Below are 23556 nucleotides of genomic sequence, written 5' to 3'. Positions count from 1 at the left end.
TTCTGTGAAAGCCATATGATTAGGAACGCCCCTCCTAACAAAAACAATGAAAATTAACCTGCTAAAAAGATTTGACTCAAGTGGAGGCCATGTAAATATGAATTATAAAATATATGTATATCTATCTCTTATTCTCCAGCTAACGTAAAGATTTTTAATGCAGTTCTTTTCCGAACACAAAGACATTGCCTGAATGAATGATTTGGAAAAATAATCAATACCCCAACCAATCCATATCTCTATGTTTCAACAATATAGAACAGCTAATTTCACATTTAACATTAACCATTGTCCAAAAACATCATCCATAAAGAAAACAACATCTTAGCAACTAAAAAACACAATTTTACAATTATTATGCATTTACGGGTACACCTTATCCACACAATTAATTTACTGAAAGCATCACTATCGTCATGGAAACCAATTCAATCTGGCCTCTGTGTAATACTCACTCACGTCCAGTTAAAACAAACAACAAATCGTCGAATATCTTAAAAGAAAGAAAAGGGAAGAAGACAATAAACACCGTGCTAACGTCTGTTTGAACATCAATTGCAGGATTGACACTTTTTAACCATTTCCGGCCATTCAGCTGCAAATCTAATCAATGAAAACGACCGCTGGAGGCTGTTTGTGTTCCTCACACCATTCACCACTGACAATGATACATGTCCAATTCACTTCAACTGGCTGCGGATGGACATTTTTCAGTGCCATTGACGGCGCCAGGCGTCCAAACCGTTTTGTACGTATCTGATCTTTCATATTTATGCTTCCAGACGCCGTACTTTTGGCCATCAAATTGCTGGGAACCAGAAAACACAGACTATGGTGAGCACTACTCAGAATTGCAATAAGCATGATAAATTGCTTGCCCTTTATTTTTAGACCAGTAAAAATCGATGTCACCTTTAAATTGAGATATCCTATTTTTGTACAAATTTAAGCTCTGCTGAACTTCCTTCAGAAATGCTCTCTTTACAAATATTACATTTTTTTTTCAGAGCGAAAAATGAATCTATTCAAATCAGATAGCTACTTTTATTTGACAGTGGTTTTGCCCAACACTTTCTACATTTGAATGCCATTTTTTGCTACTTTGAAAGTGAAATATGAACCTAGAGGCTGTAAGAATGACCTCAAAAATTACATTTAAGGTTTTACGCCTCTTTTGCATGGGCTAATTTCTCCATTTTGGAGATCAACCTGATGAAACAAGAATCCAAATCTCCGGCGACAGCTCGAGATATCCGACTTCCGTGGACCAGTTCCCGCCACGCAACCCAATTTCGAGTTTGTCGCCGTCTTGACGGAGTATCCGAGATGAAATGCAACGAGCCTAACTGCATCACTAATTTCATCAGACAGACTAATTACAGTGAATGAAAGCAGAGCCCGCACCTGCCGAGCACATTAGGAAGCATCGTTTTAATGTTGAAGCAGAAATGCGCTTTTGCCACTGAATTTATTCCAATAGAGTTTTTGATCGCGGACGTTTGGTCGCGGACGTTTGGTCACCCGGACCCAAACAACCGGCGACCAAACGTCCGGCGACCAAACGTCCGGCGACCAAACGTCCGGCGACCAAACGGTCCAAACGTCCGGCGACCAAACGTCCGGCGACCAAACGTCCGGCGACCAAACGTCCGGCGACAAAACAAGGTAAAACAACACAATCTACGCATCAATCAAAGCCAACAATGGCCATGAGCAGTTTCACTGAGCCGACGTGTGAGTGTATAAGAGTTTGTATGTACATGCGTTGTCCCTTTAAGAAGCTACGTCAGTCAGGCAGGGTCTTAACAAGTTCTCCAACAAAACACAATAAAAGTACGGGAAATTTGGAGCTTTTCTTTAGCCTAATAATTAATAGGGCATTACGTATGACAAAATAATAATTTGCAGTGTGTATTTAGGGAATTTGAGCAACAATTTTAAATGGTAATTATCAATAACCTTCCAGGCGACCAAACGTCCGGTGACCAAAAGTCCGGCGACTAAACGGCCGAGTACACTTCTTTGGAGTCATAAAACGGGAGACAAAATAGGTCAGGGCGGCGTAAGCGACATTCTGCCAGACTGATGAATTACGTCTTTTACATTTAAAAAAAACAGTCTGATGGCTTAATGACGACTTAATGGTCAGTTTACAATGGAATGGCAGGAGGATAGTATTACACATACACATGAAAAGTCACACACACTGCATTTCCAGAGGCTCAATGCACAGCCATTGCCCTTTGTGAATTAAAGGGCAGTTTAAATGTGCAGTTGAGAGGATTACACGAATAAAATGCCGGGACACTTAAGGTCGAGCTGAAATGCGCTTTTCTAACCCACCTCCACACACGGACTTATGATTATCATTTTTTTTTTTTATCTCTTTCAGCCGTTTACCTCTGCAAAAGAACAATGCAAAACAAAGCACGTCTGGAGCTTGCAGACTACGAGGCGGTGAGCGGGAAAAGCATTTAAACACTTTCTTGCTGGCCTCTCTCTCGTGACCATGGCAAAGCATATTTGTTTTTTGTTTTTTTCGGTGTTTTCGTACACAATCGATGTGATGACTTACAAAGGTTGGCTTGTGTGTTTTGCTTGCAGGAGAGCTTAGCCAGGCTACAGCGAGCTTTCGCCAGGAAATGGGAGTTCATTTTTATGCAAGCAGAAGCACAAGCAAAGTAGGTTTTTGCACTTGGACAGTTCATTGCAAAATATACAAAATATGTAAGGGCGACGACACACAAAGAAAAGGAAGGGCAAATTGGAGAGAGGAAATTAAAGCCAAGGTTGAATTGTGGTTACCGTATTTTTCTGTTCAATATACCCCCCCCCCATTTAATATACCCGGGTATATTAAACGGCAGGGGTATTTTAAATGGCGCACAAACGGGAAGGTATGATCCACTACGCACTCTTTATGCCGTGACGGGGTGCATCAACGTTTTGCAGACTAAAACTACTTACTGCTGAATAAAGTCTGACATGGAATTTTAATGAACTTAAGTATCTATAATTATGCCCCCATGAACACCATACAAATCTTGCCAAAAAAGCTGAGTTCTCCATTTAATATATTAAACGGACAACGGGGTATATTAAATGGCGCACAAACGGGAAGCTCAAAAAAGCAAAAATCATTTAATATACCCGGGTATATTAAACGGCAAAATACGGTAGAAGGCATTGATTGCTTCAAGAAAAAAATGGGATATTGTACATTTCTGACCTCGAGGGAGAGGAAAAAAAATGGATGTACACACTGATAAAAATGTTTATATATATAGTGGGACTTCTGCTTGATGATGGTATAATACTGATAATAATAAGTAACTGCTTGTTCACCCCAGAGTGGATAAGAAAAGGGACAAAATCGAGAGGAAAATTCTTGACAGTCAAGAAAGAGCCTTCTGGGACGTGCACAGACCAGTGGTGAGTCCTCTTCAGTTCTCTTGAGTTCCCTTGCAGACGGAAAATAATCTCTACTCATGGGGCATGTTGTTCCAGTTCTTCATTTTATTTTTTTCGATATATGACATAAAGAAAATTCATTTGGATTGGAAAATAGGGTGACCCCGCCCACACGTGCACACACACATCGGAAATACCAAGTCAATAAGTGTCACAAGATATCAGCGTCAAGCCTCCTGTTTAACTACCTGCTCGCTTAGCATTAGCCTTTAACTTTCCCCCCGAGGTGAACGACTCTCAGCTGCCACCATCCGCAAATAGCATCAGCCACTTGCTTAATTGGCAAATAACGCCTCCAATTGATGTGCCCTTGAGCGATATCATCAATATTCATTCGGCGTTCACACGGCGCAACTCCAAATTGTTGTTCCTGAAGAGATCTGAGACACTTAATGAGGCATTGTGCTCTTTAAATCCCCTTCAGGGTTTCTCGCTTTGCCACCACTGCATCATTCACAGTTGAATTAACCATTGTCCGATACGTCCATTGTCCAGGAAATGTCTCAGAATCCCTAAAAATCCTGCTGATTTGATAACAATTCAGAATTTTTGGACTGCTACCACAATCAATAGATCTTTGTGTGGAATATATGGAAAGACCCAATCAAAATAAATGCTTCAAACAAATAACAATACATCTTTTCTTCTTTTTTTTCTAGCCTGGATGTGTAAATACAACCGAGGTCGACATAAAGAAGTCCTCCAGAATGAAAAATCCACATAAAACTAGAAAGGTACAGTCAAATATGTTAAACTAAGTTATGTTAAACTAAGTCATTTGACTCACTGAGTCATTTGTTGCCATTGATGGAAATAAGATTGCCATTCTATCGCTCCATAATTCATATTTTCACACTTCCTACATACTGCAAATATATGTCCTCCTACATAAGCTACTTAAGCGACTAGCTCCTCCTAGAGCTAAAGCGGAGTAGTGCAACATAGGATTCATTTAAGCTTCTTGTGCGAGCCACGGTCAGCGATTATTTGCTGCGGGCCAATAAAAACTAGTTTGGACCCCCCTGTCTTAAATATCAAGCTTTAGGGTCCAATCTTTTTATAGAATTGCTAGTTTCTTAAATGTTTATCTGATTTGGCAGTCCGTGTACGGGCTGCAGAATGATATCCGCGCACACAGCCCGACCCACACTCCGGCCCCGGAGGCAAAGCAACCCACGGAAGAGGAGCTGCGAGAGCAGGTGACTGGCTGTCACGCTCGGGCTGGTCGGCGTGACCGATAGCCGCTAACTCATTCCCAATTTGTTTTCAGATTACATTCTGGCAATTGCAATTAGACCGACATCGACTGAAAATGTCCAAAGTGGCAGAGAGGTGAGCCATGCCCATTCAGCCTTTATTCTGCTTGTTTATTCCAAAATGAAGCGACCTAATTACGAGACGAGGATTCATACATTTGTTATTTCTGTTGGCAATATGATTGTTTAGCGATTGAATAAAAAATGCACCCAATTCCAACCTACTGAAAATGTTCCACCATACAAACAGTCATTTTGTTTTAGTTTCTTTTGCTTTTAGTGCTTTGATTTAACAATTATCCAAAAATGACGCAAACAGGCCCCAATTTACAGTTAGGAAAAACCCTAGTTTTTTTTAACGCCATCACCTTCAGCTTCGGCCCTTTCCCGACTTGAACTGAAAACAATTATGGGCAGGACATTTTTCACAACCAAATTCAGTCCCCCAAAACTTAAGGAACATTTGAAAACATCTAATCACAAAGTTAGACAAAGCCAAATGTCATCCACTATTTCCAGGCAGCAGTAGCAAATGTTCTCTCCCTTCTCGCCCTTAGTTTGCTGGCCTACACCGAGCAGTATGTAGAATACGACCCCTTCCTCACGCCCCCGGATCCCTCCAACCCCTGGATATCGGATGACACCACACTGTGGGAACTGGAAGCAAGGTGAGCACACAACTAAAAAAACCTTCTCACTTGTATCTCAAGTGTTTTTTTTGTTTTTTTAAATCAGATATCTAACCATTTGTGCATAAATAATCACTCCACGCCAAATATCGGCATTTCATGAGGATAATGATTGACATTTTTGAGTCACTGATGGGTCAATCCAGGCATTTAGGCTTTTAGGAGAAATTAAGTTTTAATATAATCTTTTAGATATGCTGTCGTGTTCAAACGATAGTTTTCATTCAAATGCATAAAATGTTTCGACGACAAAATGAGGAAAAGTGTCAAAAAACCTTCATTTTTTCATTTTCAATTAATTGATTTAGGTGAAATGTAACTTGTGTTAACTGGGTACATAATATTGTATTGAATGAATTGGCGGTAAAAATGAAATCTAATTGTGGCACATTTTGTCCAACGAACCTATATTGTAAAATTTGTATTTCCTCTCATATTAACTGGAAAAAGGAAAACAGCATTCTAATATACAACGTTAATTCCTAGAAATTATATCTTACAGTTATCTGCAAAACTTCCCTTTTACGACAATCGGGAAGGTAAAAAAAAATTCCCCAGATGAATGCCATTCCAAAATGTCATTTTCTTTAAAAACATACTTCCTTAAAACAAATGATTTACTTTTATCCAACCAGAGCTCTCGACGTCTTAACGTCGTAGAACGAGCAGATTCATCGAAAATAGAAAATGAACATTTTGTATAAAAAAACAAACGTAAAAAAAGCCTTGACATTTGCATTTCCTCTCCCAATCCAGCAAGGAACCCGGCCAACAGCGAGTAAAGAGGTGGGCTTTTGGCATCGACGAGGTTTTCAAAGACCCGGTGGGGAGGGAACAGTTTCTCAAGTTCCTCGAATCGGAGTTCAGCTCGGAGAATCTCAGGTGGGCTATTTTTATTAATTTTTTAACACGCTTAACTGGATTTTTTTAACCAAGCCAGCAACTCCCAGCCACCCCTCCTCAACCACCACCATTCCCCCCACACCACACCCACGCACAGGAAGCAAAACACCATGTCATCAAAGAGGTCTGCGATTTCCGCCGGTGCTTTCATCTGGAGCTAAATGCACTGTGCCCTCACGCTGAGTTTTAAATGCCTCTCATCTTACTACAAATGTTAAACCTTCATGGGGACAAGCCTTCAGTTCCCACATGCTTCCCCACAGTGGGAGTGGGAGAATATGATTAATATGGAAGCGACTGGAGGATTTCATTTGCACTTTTACACGCACACACTCATGTAAACAATACACACGTACCACTACGTTATTAAAGATATTTTCCAGGACTGGAAATATCGGGCTCGAGTCAATTTCAGAGTCGTCAGATTTAATTAATAGTAATAAAAATCCTTTCTACATAATCCAAGTAGCTAAAGTTGCTGTTCCATTGATCCAAGACACATGGTCTTATTTACTAATGTCATTTTTTTTTTTTCCAAAGGTTCTGGCTAGCGGTCCAGGAACTAAAGAAGCGTCCCATCCGAGAAGTCCCCGCTCGGGTTCAAGAGATCTGGCAGGAGTTTTTGGCCGCAGGCGCACCCAGCGCCATCAACGTGGACTCCAAGAGCTACGCCAAAACCACCCAGAATGTCAAAGACCCCGGACGCTACGCCTTTGAAGACGCGCAGGTACGGGACGGTCTAACTGCCGCGCTCGCATAATGTCGAGATGAATAATAGACTCTTTGGCCGAGGTCTGCTTCAGTCCCGCTTCGGAATTAGTCATAGCTGGCTCGGCGTAAATACCATGTGACACCCGCATCTGATGTTTTTATGCATGACTGTCATGCATTAAAGGAACACATCTACAAGCTGATGAAGAGCGATTCCTACAGCCGCTTCATTCGGTCCAGTGCCTACCAGGAGCTATTGCAGGCCAAGAAGAAGGTATCCCCCCCAAAAAATCATATTTATAAAATGTTTCGTGAAATTAACATTAAATTTCAACTCAATATCCAAATTACATTATTTCCATTCCATTATCTGCATTGACAGGTTGTCCAAATTATCTGATACAATCCGCACTTGTTATCAGAAAAGTTTGTTTACAAACAAAATTCAATGCAAATTTGATTTCCTTATGATGTTTTCATCAGTGTAATTGATTAAACACACACACACGCATGCACACAATACCTAAGAAACATAACTAGTACATACCTGTCAACCTCTGCCGATAACTGCCCTTATAAATGATTATGATTCCCCTTACAAACCCCCCAAAAACCTTACAAACACCGTACGACTCGTACGGTGTTTGTAAGGTTTTTGGGGGGTTTGTAAGGGGAATCATAATCATTTATAAGGGCAGTTATCGGCAGAGGTTGACAGGTATGCTAGTACTTTGTATTCTGGCAATTAAAAAAAAATCCTTCAAAATGTGTTCCCTTTCAGGGTTGACGTCATCTAACCAAAATGTATGTCTGCATGCTAATGAAATTTAATCTAATGTTAATTTTGGGTCAATACCACTGTGAAAAATGGTCCCAAAATCTTAAAATTCTATTTACCCACTATGATTTTTGACAGTTTGGCTCCCAGCACAACAACAGTGAAAGAAAATAGGACAGGCCTCACATTATTTATTCCACAGGTCCACTTCATCTTACTGAAATATGTTATTGCCTAAGTTAGAGCTAAATCGTTTCCATCTGCTAACGCTGAACCGGATGCTTTCCTTCAAATCATTTGGGAACGATGCAAATTCTCGTACTAGCTCCAACTTCACAAGTGCTACATTTGATCATTTTATATTTTAAAAAAATATTCTACATTACCATGCCCTGCAAAAACATTACACTCAAAGTGAAGTAAACATATACAGCAATTTACCACTAGGAAGTCAAATTTAGTCAAATATACAAGTGCATTTTACATAACTACTCCTAATGTCATTATCCTGACCTTGTTTTTTTTTTTAATACATCTTGCACTTTGGCAGAATTCTCCCTATAAGCAGAAAAGTTTATCGCACCACGCTTTGCCAATTGCTTGCATGGATAAATCCATTTTTTTGGTCACGCTCGACTTTATCTTCCGGAACAAAAGAAGAAGAAGGCCGTGTTTTTCTCCCCACGGAATCCTTTCGAGCACACTGATCCCGTCTCGGCATCGTCAAATAAACTCGCAAAAGGTTCACGGGGAGTTCAGCGTGATTGGCACCGAGAAGATGGCGTTCTGTGTGTGGGAATTATATACTCGCATCGCCTAAAACCATCGCAAAAGACGGCCGTGAAGTACTCAAAGTTGCTGAAATGTGTTAAGGAGGTCAAAGCAGAGCACAATAAAACCCCAAAAAGAATCAACAGCACGTCAGTCGTACCAATATGAATAAAAAAAACATATTAATGCACTTTTAGGCAGCAATGAAGAATATGGAAAACAAGTGATATTTTCTGTAAGATTTCCGCTGGCTTACCTTGTTCCATGTTCTTTGTTTCTTCACAGAAGAGCAAGAACCTCTTCTAAAAGCTGTTTTTCCAGGTAAGACTTATTCCAAAACATCCTCATCACACATGGCAAAGGTGTCCAAACTATTCCACGACGTGTGCACGATTACTTTCCAAACAAAAACAAACAAAATGTCTCCTTTGGCCAATATGGCCTTTTGATTGCACTCAGGTGCTGTTTGTTTTACTAGAAATTGATTGGATGGCACACAAATCCAGAATTCCCAGCAGCCCTTGAGGTGTTATGCTTTTTCTTCTTGCCCTTTAAAATGTCCTCCTAATGCCCAGTGTTATTTTAGTTTTAATTTAATCCTATTTTCATCATGTTCATCCCCCTACAAACATTTCAAACAATGAGGTTTCTGCTGAAACAGGAAGCACCTGACTGCAATCCATTGATTGCACTTCTAAGATACCAGATTGGTGGAAAGGAAGGGAAAAGACACACCCTTTGCGGACTTTTCCGGAATGTTTTGCCCAGCCCTGATGTTTGCTGTCAGCCCCCCCCGTCAAATTGCATTGGGAATCCATCACTGTTATTGGCAATTAAATAGATTTGATGTCCATAACTGTCAATGGAAACAAATATTTAAAACTACAAGCAAAAAAAACCCAAAATCAAAAGGTATAAAGTAATATATAAAAAAGTGGATTCATTTCAGCTGTGTAAATTACAAGTAGTGTGTGTATATATATATATATATATATATATATATATATATATATATATATATATATATATATATATATATATATATATATATATATATATATATATATATATATATATATATATATATACACACACTACTTGTAATTTACACAGCTGAAATGAATCCACTTTTTTTTTTTTACATTTGTTTCAACATGTTGACCCCTCATATTTAAATCAATAATTGTCATGTTTTAATCAATTTTTCTGTGTTTTTAGTTCAAAAATCATTTTGTAAAATCTAAAAATATATTTAAAAAAGCTAAAATAAACATTGTTTTAGATCCATAAAAAAACTGAATATACAGGGCTTTTAATCCAGTTCTTTTAATCCATTTATAGAAAAAAAAAATCGAAATATTATATCTAAAATGGTCTGGCCCACATGAAATCGAGTTGACGTTAACGCGGCCCGCGAACCAACCCGAGTCTGACACCCCTGCTATAAATTGTCATTGATCCAATGATACATACAAATAGGGCCATAGTTTGGACATCCCTGCATCTCTCATGTAAAATGCATTTTTAAATGGTGCATTATTGACACTTACATCACATCTTTGCAGCTTTCCTTTATTTATTTTGCCAGGAAAGGACCTTTGGGATCCAAGCAGTGGACAGTTGGGGGCCATTATGCTTAAAAACAACGATGGAAACAAATAAAAAAGCAATGCCATGTCTCTCTCTCTCTTTCTCTCTCGGACACGGAGAGCAGCCATGCCATCTCTCCATCATCGTCTCTCGAATTGGACGCCGAGACCAATCCGTCCTGTCTCTCATCCACCAGCCTTTGCACGCCAATGGAGACGAGGACGCTCCTTTTCCTCCTCTCGTATTAACGGACATTATAAGATTACTTTGAGGGGAAAAAAATCAATAAAAAATACCCAAAGTACAAAGAGGTTGGACGTCTAACGGGGGGTGCTCGAATCCAGTTCTACTTCCGGAAAAACAAATGTCAGAGAAAGAGAAAAAGAAGAAAAAAAAAAGAGGAAAGTTAATCAAACTCACACATAGAAAATAAATAAGCTTCAAATGATAAATCTAGCCAATGTCATTGCTTTTACATGATGACATCACAGATACACTGTCACAATATGGGAAAGTCTTGTTCAGAATGAGTATACGAAATATATATACATACACAAATATTGCTATGGTTGTTTAGTGTGAGTTTTTGGGTTTTTTTGCATTCTTTTCTTGCACTACAATAACTGAATTGGTTTCCATTGCACTCGTAAGTCGCATCCAAAACTGTCTGGCGTCTTGTAAAAGCTCACTTTTTGTTTCCCTCTCTGCATTTATTTTTATACCATATTTAAAGACACTTTGACTTACTTGTATTATTAAAGTCGGCCCTCTGTCTGTAGAATTGTTGCTCGTTTGTGGGGAGGGAGGAAGGGATTTGTAGTCATCCAGGATGGAGCAGGACTACAAGTGTACTTGATCTTGTAACCACTAGAGGGAAGTAGGTTATTTTACAAAGAAAAATGAAGACTGGATGGATATCAAGAAGGGCGCTTGAGCAAAAACAGAAGACGCCATGATGGTTTCTGGGATCAAGCCTGCTTATTTTAAGTGGATATTTTCAAGCATCTCATCATATTTCATGGCTTTTTGTTTTCTTTGGATTATCACAGAAGACAAATGCTCTTTTCTGGTTATAGTTTTCTTTAAATATGTTTTTCACATTTCATTTATTCCTTTGACATACAGGTCATTTAGCATTTAAGTTCTCACGTTTTTGTTTTCTTATATTTTTTATAATCACATTAAAATGTTTTAAATATACACTGCTAAAAATAAACACTGAAATGTGCAAGTCATCCCTTTTTATCATTTTTTTCTCCTTTAAATCCCAAATTTTGCTCTGTTAACATTTTCTAAAATCCAATTTTTTTCCCTTTCATAAGACATGTTGCAAATTATTAGTCTTTTCCCTGCTTCTCATCCCCAAAAACAATCATTATTCCCCCAATTATGCATCGGTCAACATGCCTTTTTTGCTAATTACTGTATGAAATAAGTTAATTTAACATTGCATAGACTCCATGTGAAAATGCGGTCAGCAAAATGTCTAAATTCAGATAAGCGAGGGGAAGAAAATGACAAAGGGATGAAAAGTCAAGACATTTCCAAGAATCACACACACGCTCCCACAAATAATAGAAGCAAAGGCAGCATGAATCACACAAACAGCACAACCAATAGGAACAAAAGCCTCCCATTCTTGAGGAGGGAAGGGGCTGCTGGTGATTCAAAGTAACTCCAAAGGCTTTTACACTCACTGGATCTCACAATCTCACTCCACTCAAACGCGCACACACTCCAAAAGCCGAGAGCCCAAATCCGAGAGATGCTTTCGCTGTAAGACCCGGCACGGCACGATACGAGAAAAACATCTTGGCGACAATAATGACCGACAACTCATCGCTTTCAATATTTTGATTGACGGACAAGAGGAGAGAGAAGAGGAGCCTCGGGGATACTTATGGACTTTGTTGTCATGGAAACAAGAGCCTGGCAGCGGACGCAAGGACCGCCAAAGGTGGAATGACCTGCCCGGACCGCATCCTTGACAAGTCCCTGTCACACTGAGAGGTATTTTATAACAAAAATGCAATTTGGCACTTGAATGCTTTACAACCACACACAAAATATGAGGCAGGCAACAATTTTTACAAAAAACTAAATTAATTTAAAAAAAAAGTTGTTTTCTACGGTGTTTTTTGGATAATACGTCATATCTGAGAATGAAAGAATACACAATGAAGAGGAAAATAACAAGATAATTAAATTAAAAATAAATAAATAAACAAGATAAATAACAAGAATGAGGAGTAAAAGTCCTATTTTGGAGAACAAAAAGCATAAATAAATAAAAAATTAAATAAAAAACAAGATAAATAACAAGAATAAAGAGTAAAAGTCCTATTTTTGGAGAACAAAAAGCATAAATTAAAATATTAAAAAATTAAAAACAAGATAAATAACAAGAATAAGGAGTAAAAGTCCTATTTTTGGAGAACAAAAAGCATAAAAATTAAAAAAAATAAAATAAATAACAAGAATAAGCAGTAAAAGTCCTATTTTTGGAGAACAAAAAGCATAAAAATTTAAAAAATTAAATAAAAAACAAGATAAATAACAAGAATAAGTTATTTATCTATTTATCTTTATCTTATAAGCTATTTTTTAGAACAATAAGCTTTTCATATATAATTAAAGGCTAGAAGGTGGTTAGAGAGAAATTACATTATAGTAAGATGGCATTCCTTCATTCAAAAATAAATTATAAAAATTTTAGAGGGTGACCTGAACCCATAAAATGGACTGTTTTAAGATGTCAGTGTTTCACAGGTCACTTTCCCCAACGTCAAATTTACCCGACAAGCGGTTTTCATACTTACATAAATGATTGAATACTTCCCGCAAAGTTGGACCTGTTGTCCAAAATGTCCAAATGAATCAAGTAGACAATGACAAATTATCTCCATTAATAAAATGACATAAAATAGAATCAAACGAGGGGATAATTAACATTTGCGGCTTTTGGACGAACGCCAACGCAAACCAGCTCTTCAAAAGCATTGTTAAAGCTGTCACCGAACGAGCCGGTCTCGATTGAACGCAAGAACTCTCTCTAATTGGCCCTCTTTCACTTGTAAAGCGTTCCATTTGGCTGTCGGGGAGGGCGAAGGCGTTTACGGGGAAAAGCTCAATATCTGCGAGTCATTATCAAGATGGATTGTGGTGACAAACAGGCTGCCCAAACTGCCTGGAGCAACCTCCTAGCATTTGACACATTGACACAGCGGAGCAGCTCGGGCTCCTCCTCCTAATTCTGGGTGGAAAAAAAACAAAAACAGCCATCCATCTCCCCCAACTGTTAACGGACCAAGTTTGGGAAAAATCCACGAGCCGCCAATGGTTTGTTTTGATCGTCTTTATTTGAATTAACGAAAATCCATTTAGAATCAGAATGCACGTGTGGAAGTGAAAAACAGCTCTCCTATAGTTAAAGTGTTTGAAATGCGGCGATAATTAAGAAGAGATTTTCGGTTTACTTGGCAGACGGGTCCAAGCAAAACTTGTCGTTCTTTTCGGACTCTTTTAGGCGTTGAAAGGAAAGCCATTAGGGTAAAGCGATGCCATCTCAAGTGCCGACATGGAAAATAAAATGCAGCAAAGCTTAATGGTCTTTCCCTCCCTGGTATTTGGTTCTGGTATTTGTAATTTCATTAGAGGCCCAAATTTTGGAAGCAAGGTCTGCTGCCACACTTCAGTGAAGCATGTCCCCCCAAGTATTTGTGGTTTGACTGCAGTCGCAGAGATGTTTACGTGGGCGATATTAGCAGATGGAGAGGTCTGTTTTGCTTGTTATTTTTTAGTTTTTTCCCCCACACCACAGTCTCCTTCCGTCGGCGGGACCCCGGACTGATTAGTGCGTCAGACGGAGGGAGTGACAGAGTAGGGAACGTCGTGAGGGGGGGATTTTGCTTTCAGAAAACCGCACTTGCGAGGAGAAACCCCAAACCTCAACATCTCCTTGTCCCGCCTTCCTACTGTCTCCTGACTCTGACCACTAACCGCCCCACCTCAGAAACTCCCTCCCTTTCCCAAAACCTCAAATTGTCCCACCGCGGGATGGATGGGGAGAGCTTGTCGGGATTGGCACTATCAGGCGGAGACAGGAACCTGGGCTGCAGACTAAGGGCCATCTGTCATGTCCTCAGCAGGCAGTCAATTGGATCATCGCGTTAGCGTCTCTCATTGCTTCTTGGGGAGTTTGACTCACCAAAGTTGGGAGGGAAGGGGGGGGGGGTCACAGCAGTCTCAGAAAGAAGCCTCGTTTGGGGTACTTTGGCTATAGTCGGTTTGCTCCTGGTCTTGCCATTTCCTTCAAGTAGTCCAAAAACCACGGTTTTCTCCAGGACCTGGATGATCACTACATGTGGATGATGAGTGACATTGATAGGTTTATTAATAAAAATACTTTAATAAAAGGGGAGACATCGTAGACATAATCTAGCGATAACTTGCAAGTGAGAATCCGTCCTGGCTCGTCCTCGCCACCAGAGCATTCTGAAGAAAGGCATCCTCTTCTGTCCATTTAGTCGTACATAATCAAAACACTTAAGGTTATCTTATTCAAACAATTGCATAAATTAACTGAATAGCACAATTAAGGTCAAAAAACAACCACAACAACAATTGCATATCGGAAACCAAAAACAACTGTGTAAGAATTTGAACAAGTAAGCATAATAATTTCCATAAAAGGTGAAATGAGCGACAGTATCTGAAAACAATATGCGAGTATTTTCGGAAGTTGATCCGATTATCACCATCTGCCGGAATCCAAGTCAAAGCAATTTAAGAGTCCTTCACAGATCTTCATTGCGAACTCAGATCAACAGTCCTCGGCCCGGGACTGGGTGATCTGTCAGGTCAATAGTCCTCAAAACAATTAAATGTCCTCGGGGGGCCAGCTGCAGGGGGAAGTGTCCTTGTTATACTGAGCTTACGTCTCCTTATGATTAATATTCTACACATACAATGATTAATACGCACATATATAATAATATCCCAGAATAACCCCAACAGACATAAGCAGAAGACGTTTCTTTTGCTAATCGTGATGCGATTAGGATCTATTTTCAGATTTTCAGATGAAGGAAGATTTCTAAAGAGGGTCAGGACCGCTAGATTAATTATTGATTCATGTAATAATGAATAATGGTTGCTTAGTATTCCAGACTAGTCACTTCTACAGCAGTTGCAATTCCTGTGTCTGTGTTCTCACCCTTTGGTTACTGCGACAGTGAATTTCCCGAATTCGGGATTAATAGTTATCTAATCTGATCTAAAATATCCCTGGAAAACACTGGAGGTCACTTTGTTGTAAATCTCTAAATCCCTTGCACTGCTCTATCCTTTTGTGGTGGATTGGCTCCTGGTACTTTGATTGTCCCCGATGTACTCGTTACACTCGGTGCTCATTCCGGGCTTTTGCTTAGGTTAGCAACGGATCCGTTTCCGCAAACCTAGCAGCGTCTCCAGGGACGGAAAACGGGTGCCTTGCCAATTCCTTTCCGAGCCAGCAAAGCATCAACCACGTCCGGGGACGGGAGACAGGGTTACAGTGACGACACGGTAGCTCGCAAGGCTTTTCATTGCCGTTTGGCAGGCAGCACATAAGCACTGCACATCATCATTGAGTCCACCCTCTCAGGAAAGAAAGAGTTTAATTAAGCTCTCAATTAAATCAAGGCAATACATTTCTGGTCCATGTGGTGCCATTGCTGACAGCGTGAAGTGTTGAGGGATTAGCTCATAAGTCAACACCTCCCTTTTTCGCAGTCAAATGCCTGCTCGTCACCTACGAAATAAATATTTCAATTGACGTATTGTTAAAATCTTGTTTGGGAGAATTTAGTCTGCTTTGGCCCTTGTGAAGACAACTTTTGAATGCAAATTAACTAGCAATACCCCTCATTTACGAGAGAATTTTGCTTTTCTTTCTGAAATATAAGGTTGATGTACTCAATTATGACACGCACTGTACATAAAAATCTGGATTTTACAAAATACTATATATGTTCTGAAAAAAGAAAGCATCGGTAAAGCAATATTGTCGAAACTTCTGTAAACTGAGGAGTAAACAAATCTATATTACGATTATCCCAGATGTAGTTGAAAGTACACTTTAAAAAGGAAAGGAACTATAGCAAACCTTCCAGACTTCAACAATGAAGGAAGGTTTCCTTGCATGAATATCCTTAATAGAATATATCTCAGGTCAGCATGGAAAAATGGCTGCCGAGATTAGAGAGTAAATTTATGTCAAAACACGGCCGCCGTGGCGCCAGGATCGCGAGTGCCACAAAAGGAGTCAAAAGCCCAAAGCGGATTAGCTTCAAGTCATTTGTTCCGGGGTGAGTGGCAGGTCGCAAGAGAAGAAGAAGACGTAGCAAAAGCGTATGCGGAATCGCAGCGTGGGATGGATGGCCTTGAGGCATTTTGGTTCTCTGTCAGTTCTTTTTCTGAGACATCTGCTCAAAAGATGCTTGAGTGATGGTCAAAAATGTGCTGGCGCCAAACACTGACGGCATGCACGCTGGCAGCCTCCAGATTAATTCTCCTTTTATGACGTGAGGACGATACAGAAGACAATTGCAAAGACCGCGGGTCATTGCCAGTTCACTTTCAAAACAATAGTATACCAGCAAAAACACTAAAACAAGGAATTGGGGGCTCTTGAACTGCGCCCTAAGAGGCGGGGCATTGATAGGAAAACTCAGTTTTGTTATGAAAATATGTTATAATACAAGTACTGAATCCTATTTTGACAAACCTTGTGCATGTGAATATTGCGCAGTTACATTTGTTTATGTCCTGAATTTCAGATTGAACCGCTAGATAAATATTACATGGAATTTTGTGGTAACGGGATGGAGTAAGAATGTTCAATTTATCCCACAATCTCGGTTTTATCCCAAAAACCATTGGAACGTTATTTTTATGGATTCTTTCATGTGCCAGTAAAGGAAGTACAGTAATCTCTTGAATATCGCGGTTAATGTAGACCAGACATGGCTGCAATAAACAAAAAAACGCAAAGTAAGGTCACCCCATTATAACTACCACAAAACATGTTTTTGCACCTATACAGAAATACAAGTACAATTATCAAAGTGTATATGTATTAAATATTTCAGCTATAAGCATGTCAAAAGACTAATTAATATCTAAACAGAAGTCATGGATATATTTAAAAATGTAACTACTTTAAATACTGTACTCACGGTGAAAATTGTTCTTCTCCGCTTGATAGAAATCCAAAAAACTGGAAAATTGAAGTTTTAGTCCAAGTCCTCTGTCTCATGGGTGCATTGTCCGGCTTATTTGGAAAAAAAATGTCATCAAAAATCAATAGATGGCTTTTCCAATATCATTACAAAAAACAAACACATTTAGAACTAGCAAATTCCTAATGGACAGCACTAATGACTTAAAATACCCCAAAACAATTTCGGTCAGAATTTTAACGTGCATTTACCTCTGTCCGCTCTAGAATGCAGTGGAGAATAACCGTGGCGGTCATCTTGGCCGGAGCGCTCTGCGTGGCGGCCGAAAGCAAAAAGCAAAGCCCGCAGAGTTCCATCCCGTCGCCGTACAAGAACAAAGGCAACCCGTCCTCCGAGCGCCAGCGACGGCTCCCGCACCCCAAGCCCGAGGTGCTCTCCTCCAGCCGCGAGGCCTTGGTGGTGACCGAGCGCCGCTACCTACGCCGGGACTGGTGCAAGACCCAACCCCTGCGCCAGACCATCAGCGAGGAGGGCTGCCTGAGCCGCACGGTGGTCAACCGCTTCTGCTACGGCCAGTGCAACTCCTTCTACATCCCCCGACACCTGGGGCCCGGCGGCCAGAACCGAGGACAGGGGAGAAAGGGCCCCAACAAGGCCCAGGAGCCCTTCCAGTCCTGTTCCTTCTGCAGACCGCACCGCGTCACGCAGCTGACGGTGCAGCTGGATTGCCCCCACTTGCAGCCCCCTTTCCGCCACCGCAAAGTTCAGCGGGTCAAGCAGTGTCGATGCATGTCCGTGGACGTGAGCGGTCGCGGAAAGCTGTGAGGACCGCGGGGAAACCGACAAACCGGGTCAAGAACCAAACGCGGGGGGACGCTGAACTGAACTTAAAGTGAGAAAACTACAGTACATATTAATGTGTTGGTCTGGACTAGATATTTGACACTATTAATGGAGAAACGAGTCCAAAATCCAAACGATATCCTCGACCCAAACTGTGAAAAGGACTTTATCTGTAAGAGATAATCGGGAGAACTACTTTTATTTTTAATCCTCAAGCTCATTTTGAATCTCTTTTGATACATTAAACAAATATTGTCATTTTTCAGCAGTGTTTTCCGGTCAGGTGTGCCGCGGGAAATTGCAAGAAGTTATACAATGTAATATTCAGAGAGACAAATCAATAAGGAGATTAAAATTGAACTACTACAAGGTTAAAATCGAAATGTGATAATTGTTAAATTATAGATTTTACCATTACAAGATTCAAATTGAAAGTCATTTTGTTGCTTATTTTTCTCTGACATGGACATTTGGTTTCTAGGGCATCAAGTCTGTGTGAGCACAACATTTTTTAGCGTAATAATAAAAGATTTAAGTACAATTTGGAGAAAAGTCATAAAATTATGCGGTTAAAAACATGACATTACTTACTTTTGCATCCCTCGAAGTTGTTCACGGTCCGCAGACATCAACTTTTGGTGACGTTAGGTCAGTGTGAAAATTTACATTTTGGAGGTTTATGTGATTCCTGCTGATAAAACTTTGATGAGAATGACTAACATTAATATAAGCGACATAGTCTTAAATTAAAAGATTTTCAGATGGTGTCCTTTTGATTTTCAATGCAAAAAGTGTGCCGCAGCTCCAAAAAGTTTGGGAAACACCGCCTTACAGTACAGTCTAATTTAAAAATAATACAAAAATATTTAAACTGCTCAAAATGTTCTTACAAGAAGGAAGTGGGGACCTGTGCGCAGAAGAATTTCGAATAATTTGCAACAAATACGGTCGACACGCGTATTTGGTCCATTTTATAGTACTCTGCATTGACATTGTTAAAAAAAAATCAGTGTAATAAAAAAGAAATTGCCAAGAAAACCCCAAATTGACCACAGGCAAATGTGCATTCTTTTTTTTGTACAAAATCCTTTTAGTTTCATGTGACAACAGGCTGTACTGCTGCATGTGCAATGCAATATATATGCAATCCAATATATACATGCCGTCCATGTGAGCATATGTGGAAAAACTATATTAAATCTATTTCCTATAAAATTCTTGCTTTTTTTGCCATGTCTCTGACAAACCGGAACAATTAAAAAAAACACCCAGTATAAATGAATGTCAAATATTTTATTTAATAAATAAACCAGTGCATCTTTTTCGCGGTCAAAAAGTATCCAATCAAAAATCATCTGATCCTCTTGCTTCGTTAGCATTTAAGTGCATGATAGGAATATATGCTAAAGGCTAAAAGGCTAAATGTGGCTATGAGGTGATGGATTTAAAATTATAGTCGCCATTTCTTAACTTTTGTCATTACAATTCATGTTGGACAGCAGTCGTTAAACTTTGTGTGTGTTAAGGCACGTTTGGACGTGTTATACTGGGTGAATATTGATTAACAAAACAGTTAAGTCACGATTAAGTGCAGTAGGCGGAGCTAGTGCTGTGAAAAGCAAAAAAAATGCATATAAAATACACTTATAATGATACAGTGTTGCTACAAATTTACTGTGAGATCTTTGGGCATTCACACCAATGGCTTGAGTTTGTCTTTTGCAAGCAATAATTTAATAACCCTGTTTAAAATGGGCCGGCGCATGACAAGATGGTTTGAAATGGATTTTTGATAGAAAGTAGTAAAAAGTAAAAGTAAAAAGGCGTCATGTCTGATTGTACTTGCGCAATTGGCCTCGGTGGTTGGCGTTCTCTGGTTCACATTTTCTGGCCCAGCTTTGCTTTCTGTGGAAGGGAAACAAGACATTTTTTGGTCAATTCCTGTTCGCTATCAGAGGAGGAAAATCAAAAACGTACTATTCCAGTTGCGTGTTTGGGTTTGACGTTGTATGATGCTTTCTCTTTGGCCTGTTTGAAACACTCTTCTGCCATTTTCAGTCTGAAATACAGCAAATATTAATGAATTCTACTAAATATTCAGATAGACGGGCATTTTTTTTAGGCACGTTTGGGAATGACCCCACTTAAATGTGGGTTGTGTATTCCTTATTGCAGCACTATCAGACGCAATTAAACCTTCCGCCATTTTAGAAACAGGATGCCAATCAAAGTCCCCCAAATGAGAGGTCGCAGGGGTCATTGTTTTGTTTAACTGGCATGTTTTACTATGCAAACAATATTTACGCCTGCGAGAAGGTAATGACGTATCCCTACGCCTGCGAGAAGGCCTTGGTGTCACCAAATCGAATTCTGATTGGTTAAACAATTTGGAATGATTTAATAAGTATTCAGGGACAAAATATAATTAACATTAGTCTGTGATTCAGATATTTCTTAGGCCAGCAGAGAAGGCCTTGAAGGCCCTGACGGCACACCACTGACAACGGTATGGAACATATGGCTCAGGAGCCCCATGTGGCTCTTTTGATGGATGCATATGGCTTTCTTCCAACCTGTAAGGTCAAATATTGAAATTTCTGATGAGAGAGGATAAATAAATATGAAATCATCCTATTTTAGGGCTAAATTAATACTTTCCAATACGAGGGTTACGATAACACCTTAAATTTTTCGCACAAAAAAGCACGTTAGGGAAGATTAGAATCTTTAAATCGTGTTCCAGTTCGACCACCAGCACACGGAGAGAGTTCCCATTACAGCTCGGAACAAAAGCCAAACTTTTAATGCTTTCAGATTTTGTTTGTACCCTCCACTTCCGTGCAAGGCAGCTCGACCCCGGGCCGTTCTGAAGATTATCTCGATATCACTGGGCGATCTTCGCGTGGCATAATGGACCAATTTGCTTTCTGTTGGCCGCCACCGCTATCAGTGTGTCCATCGCACCACTGGAAGCAAAGTAGATGCTTACATGCGCTCTTTTAATTGCGGGCTTGACGGACGAGATTTGAGTCATTTCCCCTTGGCGGCTTTAAACCGAGGCGATAGCAGGAGATACACCAGAATAAATCTGACCATCAAATCTGGCCATCTGGACGGGGTTGCTGTAATTTACCGTTCCTTGAGCATCAGCTTGTTTTGCTTCTTCCATTGCTCTTTAAAATCAGTGGAAAACTCGTGCCAAACGCCAAAAACTGCATTGGGAGATGCCTCCTTTTCTCCCGCTTTGGGCTTGACGGAGAAGGACGTGCTCAGTTCTGAGAAGCTGAAGGAGAAGGAAAGGGGAGCAAAAAAGAAAAAAAAAGTAAAGATCAACAGTCAGACCAAAATATTACAGCACGAGATAAAACAACAAGTCAATTATTCCAAAAATTTGGCATGTCAAGCAAATATGCGGAATCCAGACGCTTTTCTGGGAATATGATGCTTAGAAACAAACCATGGAACTCCAAGAACAAAAAAAAATGTAAAACAGCATGCAACACTGCCAAGAAAGGTATAGTATGAAGAAGGCTGAAGCTGCAAGTTGGAGAGGACTTATTTCTGATCTTAAAAATTAAGGGGCTCCTCACAAAGTTCTGTTTTTTTTGGTTACATATACATATATACTATATACGTGTACACATATAGACTTATAATCTTTTTTTTCCTTTGTGTTTTTAGTTCAAAAAGCATTTTGGAAAATCTAAAATATATAAATAGTTTCCGTTTTCCACTTTAATATTGAACATAATTAAAAAAATGTTTCCATTTGAAATGAAAGATGATTAAAGGAAATTTTCCATTACAAAAAAAGCTCAAATAAACATTGCTTTAGATCTATAAAAACTGACTATGTAGGGCTTTTAATCCAATTAAAAAAATCTAAATATTACATCTAAAATGGTCCGGCCCACATGAAATGGCGTTGACGTTAATGCGGCCCGCGAAGCAACCCGAGTTTGACACCCTTGCCCTAAGGCAATACTTCAACGGGAGACAATGTAAAAAAACTGAGGAAAAAAACATTTAGACCTTATTGTGAGTAGGAGCCATCAACATTTTGTATATGGTTGCAGATCACACTCATGCAAAGTATGTTTATATACCTTGTAAGTAACTGCACTAAAAATGCCATAGGGAAGCCTTGAAAGTTAATGTGCATTTATTCAGCCGTTTAATAGGGGATGGATCAGGAGGGCCGGCGATCTAACAGATTCGCCGTTTTTTGGGGGCGAGTTTTTTTGCAGGACGTGCGTCAAGGTGTTTGAACACCAGGTCCCTTTGCAGTGGATCAATACAGCGGACAGGTTGGGCTTTCTTTGTTTGGAGTGGGCTGCAGGAACCGCATTCCTCGCCAGCCGTAACAGAAGGCTGGAGCCAAGGCTGTCTCCTCGCGCTCCGCTTGGATAAACAACGCAGGCACCGCACGAGGGGGGAATCAAGGGTGGGGATGAGGGGGGGTCTCCCGTTTGTCTACTGAGGCCCCCCCGGAACGACGGCCTGCACCTTTCCCCATGACCGAGGGAAGCAGAAGCCCTAAATATTGACAAAGTGGCTAGATTACGCTCCTCTACGAAGACGGCATTTAAGGCTTTGTTGGATTTAGCGGCCCGTCTTGCTTTTACTTCCAAACTCACAAATCAAGCTCGAGCGGGCTTTCTGCAACCTGCGAAAATGGAACCAGAGGAATCACCCACCAGGAAGAGGCTAAGAAGATCAGGAACTTACGTGGTTTGAGTGTCGGACAGTAGTTTTTCTTGAGTTTCCAGCTCCGTTTTGGCTGGAAAAGAAGAGTGGAAGAAAAAAAATGACATTTTTGAGGGAAGGTGAAAGCCGTGTAAGGATGAGATTGCGGGCAGGTGGATGATAGCATTGCGAGATAGACATGAGATGTTCAGTGTGAAGTTAAGAGCAAAAAAAAATTATTGTCACTAGGCGCCAAAATGCTCGTTTTAGTCATGTGGTATAATAAACACATTTCTCAAGTTAAATCTCTTCTGTGATAAAGCTGTAGTCATTTGGAAGCCACTTCAAATGAACCTGAATTTGGGTGATTTTTGCATTTGAAATGTTGAACTTTGAACGTCTTTTTGAGTCTGTATCCGTTTTTGCTACCGCAACCAAGATGGCGCCGTTCAAGTGGCAGCCGGTGGCGGTAGCTCCGTCCACTCTTGCTCGTTCTGTGTTTTTGCTGCTTTTCTGTCTTAATGATTTGATTTGGTGATTCTTAATGATCCCATTTACTTTGATTTGCTTTGTACTTTGTGCTTTTGCTTTGTTGTTCTGCGGCTTTTGCGACTGTACTGTACTCTAACTTTTAACTA

General features: G+C 40.0%; 4 protein-coding genes and 1 long non-coding RNA gene across 10 annotated transcripts in view; 2 read left to right on the top strand and 3 right to left on the bottom strand.

Annotated features, from left to right (window-relative positions):
- LOC144084325 (ubiquitin-conjugating enzyme E2 D4-like) overlaps positions 1–9182 on the bottom strand; it is a 46639-nt gene extending 37457 nt beyond the window's left edge. The window contains exon 1 of the mRNA XM_077612648.1: positions 8836–9182. The gene's annotated coding sequence lies outside the window, so the exon portion shown is untranslated. The remainder of the gene's footprint in view (positions 1–8835) is intronic.
- rgs7a (regulator of G protein signaling 7a) overlaps positions 1–10950 on the top strand; it is a 39624-nt gene extending 28674 nt beyond the window's left edge. For 2 of the 4 annotated variants that reach the window (XM_077612642.1, XM_077612644.1), the window contains exons 6-18: positions 783–834; positions 2393–2457; positions 2605–2681; positions 3351–3432; positions 4131–4205; positions 4572–4670; positions 4742–4803; positions 5285–5395; positions 6173–6298; positions 6860–7046; positions 7215–7304; positions 8865–8900; positions 10168–10950. In XM_077612642.1, coding sequence (XP_077468768.1) covers positions 783–834; positions 2393–2457; positions 2605–2681; positions 3351–3432; positions 4131–4205; positions 4572–4670; positions 4742–4803; positions 5285–5395; positions 6173–6298; positions 6860–7046; positions 7215–7304; positions 8865–8885 — 1047 coding nt within the window. In that variant the 3' untranslated portion in view covers positions 8886–8900; positions 10168–10950. Of the gene's footprint in view, positions 1–782; positions 835–2392; positions 2458–2604; positions 2682–3350; positions 3433–4130; positions 4206–4571; positions 4671–4741; positions 4804–5284; positions 5396–6172; positions 6299–6859; positions 7047–7214; positions 7305–8864; positions 8901–10144 lie in introns of all 4 variants that reach the window. The other 2 variants (XM_077612643.1, XM_077612645.1) reach the window with 2 other exon arrangements.
- Positions 10394–12620, bottom strand: LOC144084326 (uncharacterized). The gene is made up of 2 exons (XR_013303773.1): positions 10917–12620; positions 10394–10515 (listed from the first exon to the last, which is right to left on the bottom strand). It is a non-coding gene; the product is annotated as an uncharacterized LOC144084326 (long non-coding RNA).
- Positions 11913–18565, top strand: grem2a (gremlin 2, DAN family BMP antagonist a). The gene is made up of 2 exons (XM_077612646.1): positions 11913–12179; positions 17656–18565. The coding sequence occupies exon 2, from the start codon at positions 17657–17659 to the stop codon at positions 18212–18214; it is 558 nt and encodes a 185-aa protein (XP_077468772.1). The 5' UTR covers positions 11913–12179; position 17656; the 3' UTR covers positions 18215–18565.
- A 945-nt stretch (positions 18566–19510) lies between these two features.
- fmn2a (formin 2a) overlaps positions 19511–23556 on the bottom strand; it is a 34425-nt gene continuing 30379 nt past the window's right edge. For all 3 annotated transcript variants that reach the window (XM_077612635.1, XM_077612636.1, XM_077612637.1), the window contains exons 16-19: positions 22961–23012; positions 21366–21515; positions 20210–20291; positions 19511–20137 (exon numbers count right to left, since the gene is read on the bottom strand). In XM_077612635.1, coding sequence (XP_077468761.1) covers positions 20111–20137; positions 20210–20291; positions 21366–21515; positions 22961–23012 — 311 coding nt within the window. In that variant the 3' untranslated portion in view covers positions 19511–20110. The remainder of the gene's footprint in view (positions 20138–20209; positions 20292–21365; positions 21516–22960; positions 23013–23556) is intronic.

This window comes from Stigmatopora argus, chromosome 11 (assembly GCF_051989625.1).
Source record: "Stigmatopora argus isolate UIUO_Sarg chromosome 11, RoL_Sarg_1.0, whole genome shotgun sequence".
Taxonomy (NCBI): Eukaryota; Metazoa; Chordata; class Actinopteri; order Syngnathiformes; family Syngnathidae; genus Stigmatopora; species Stigmatopora argus.
This window is presented reverse-complemented; position numbering and strand designations above follow the sequence as displayed.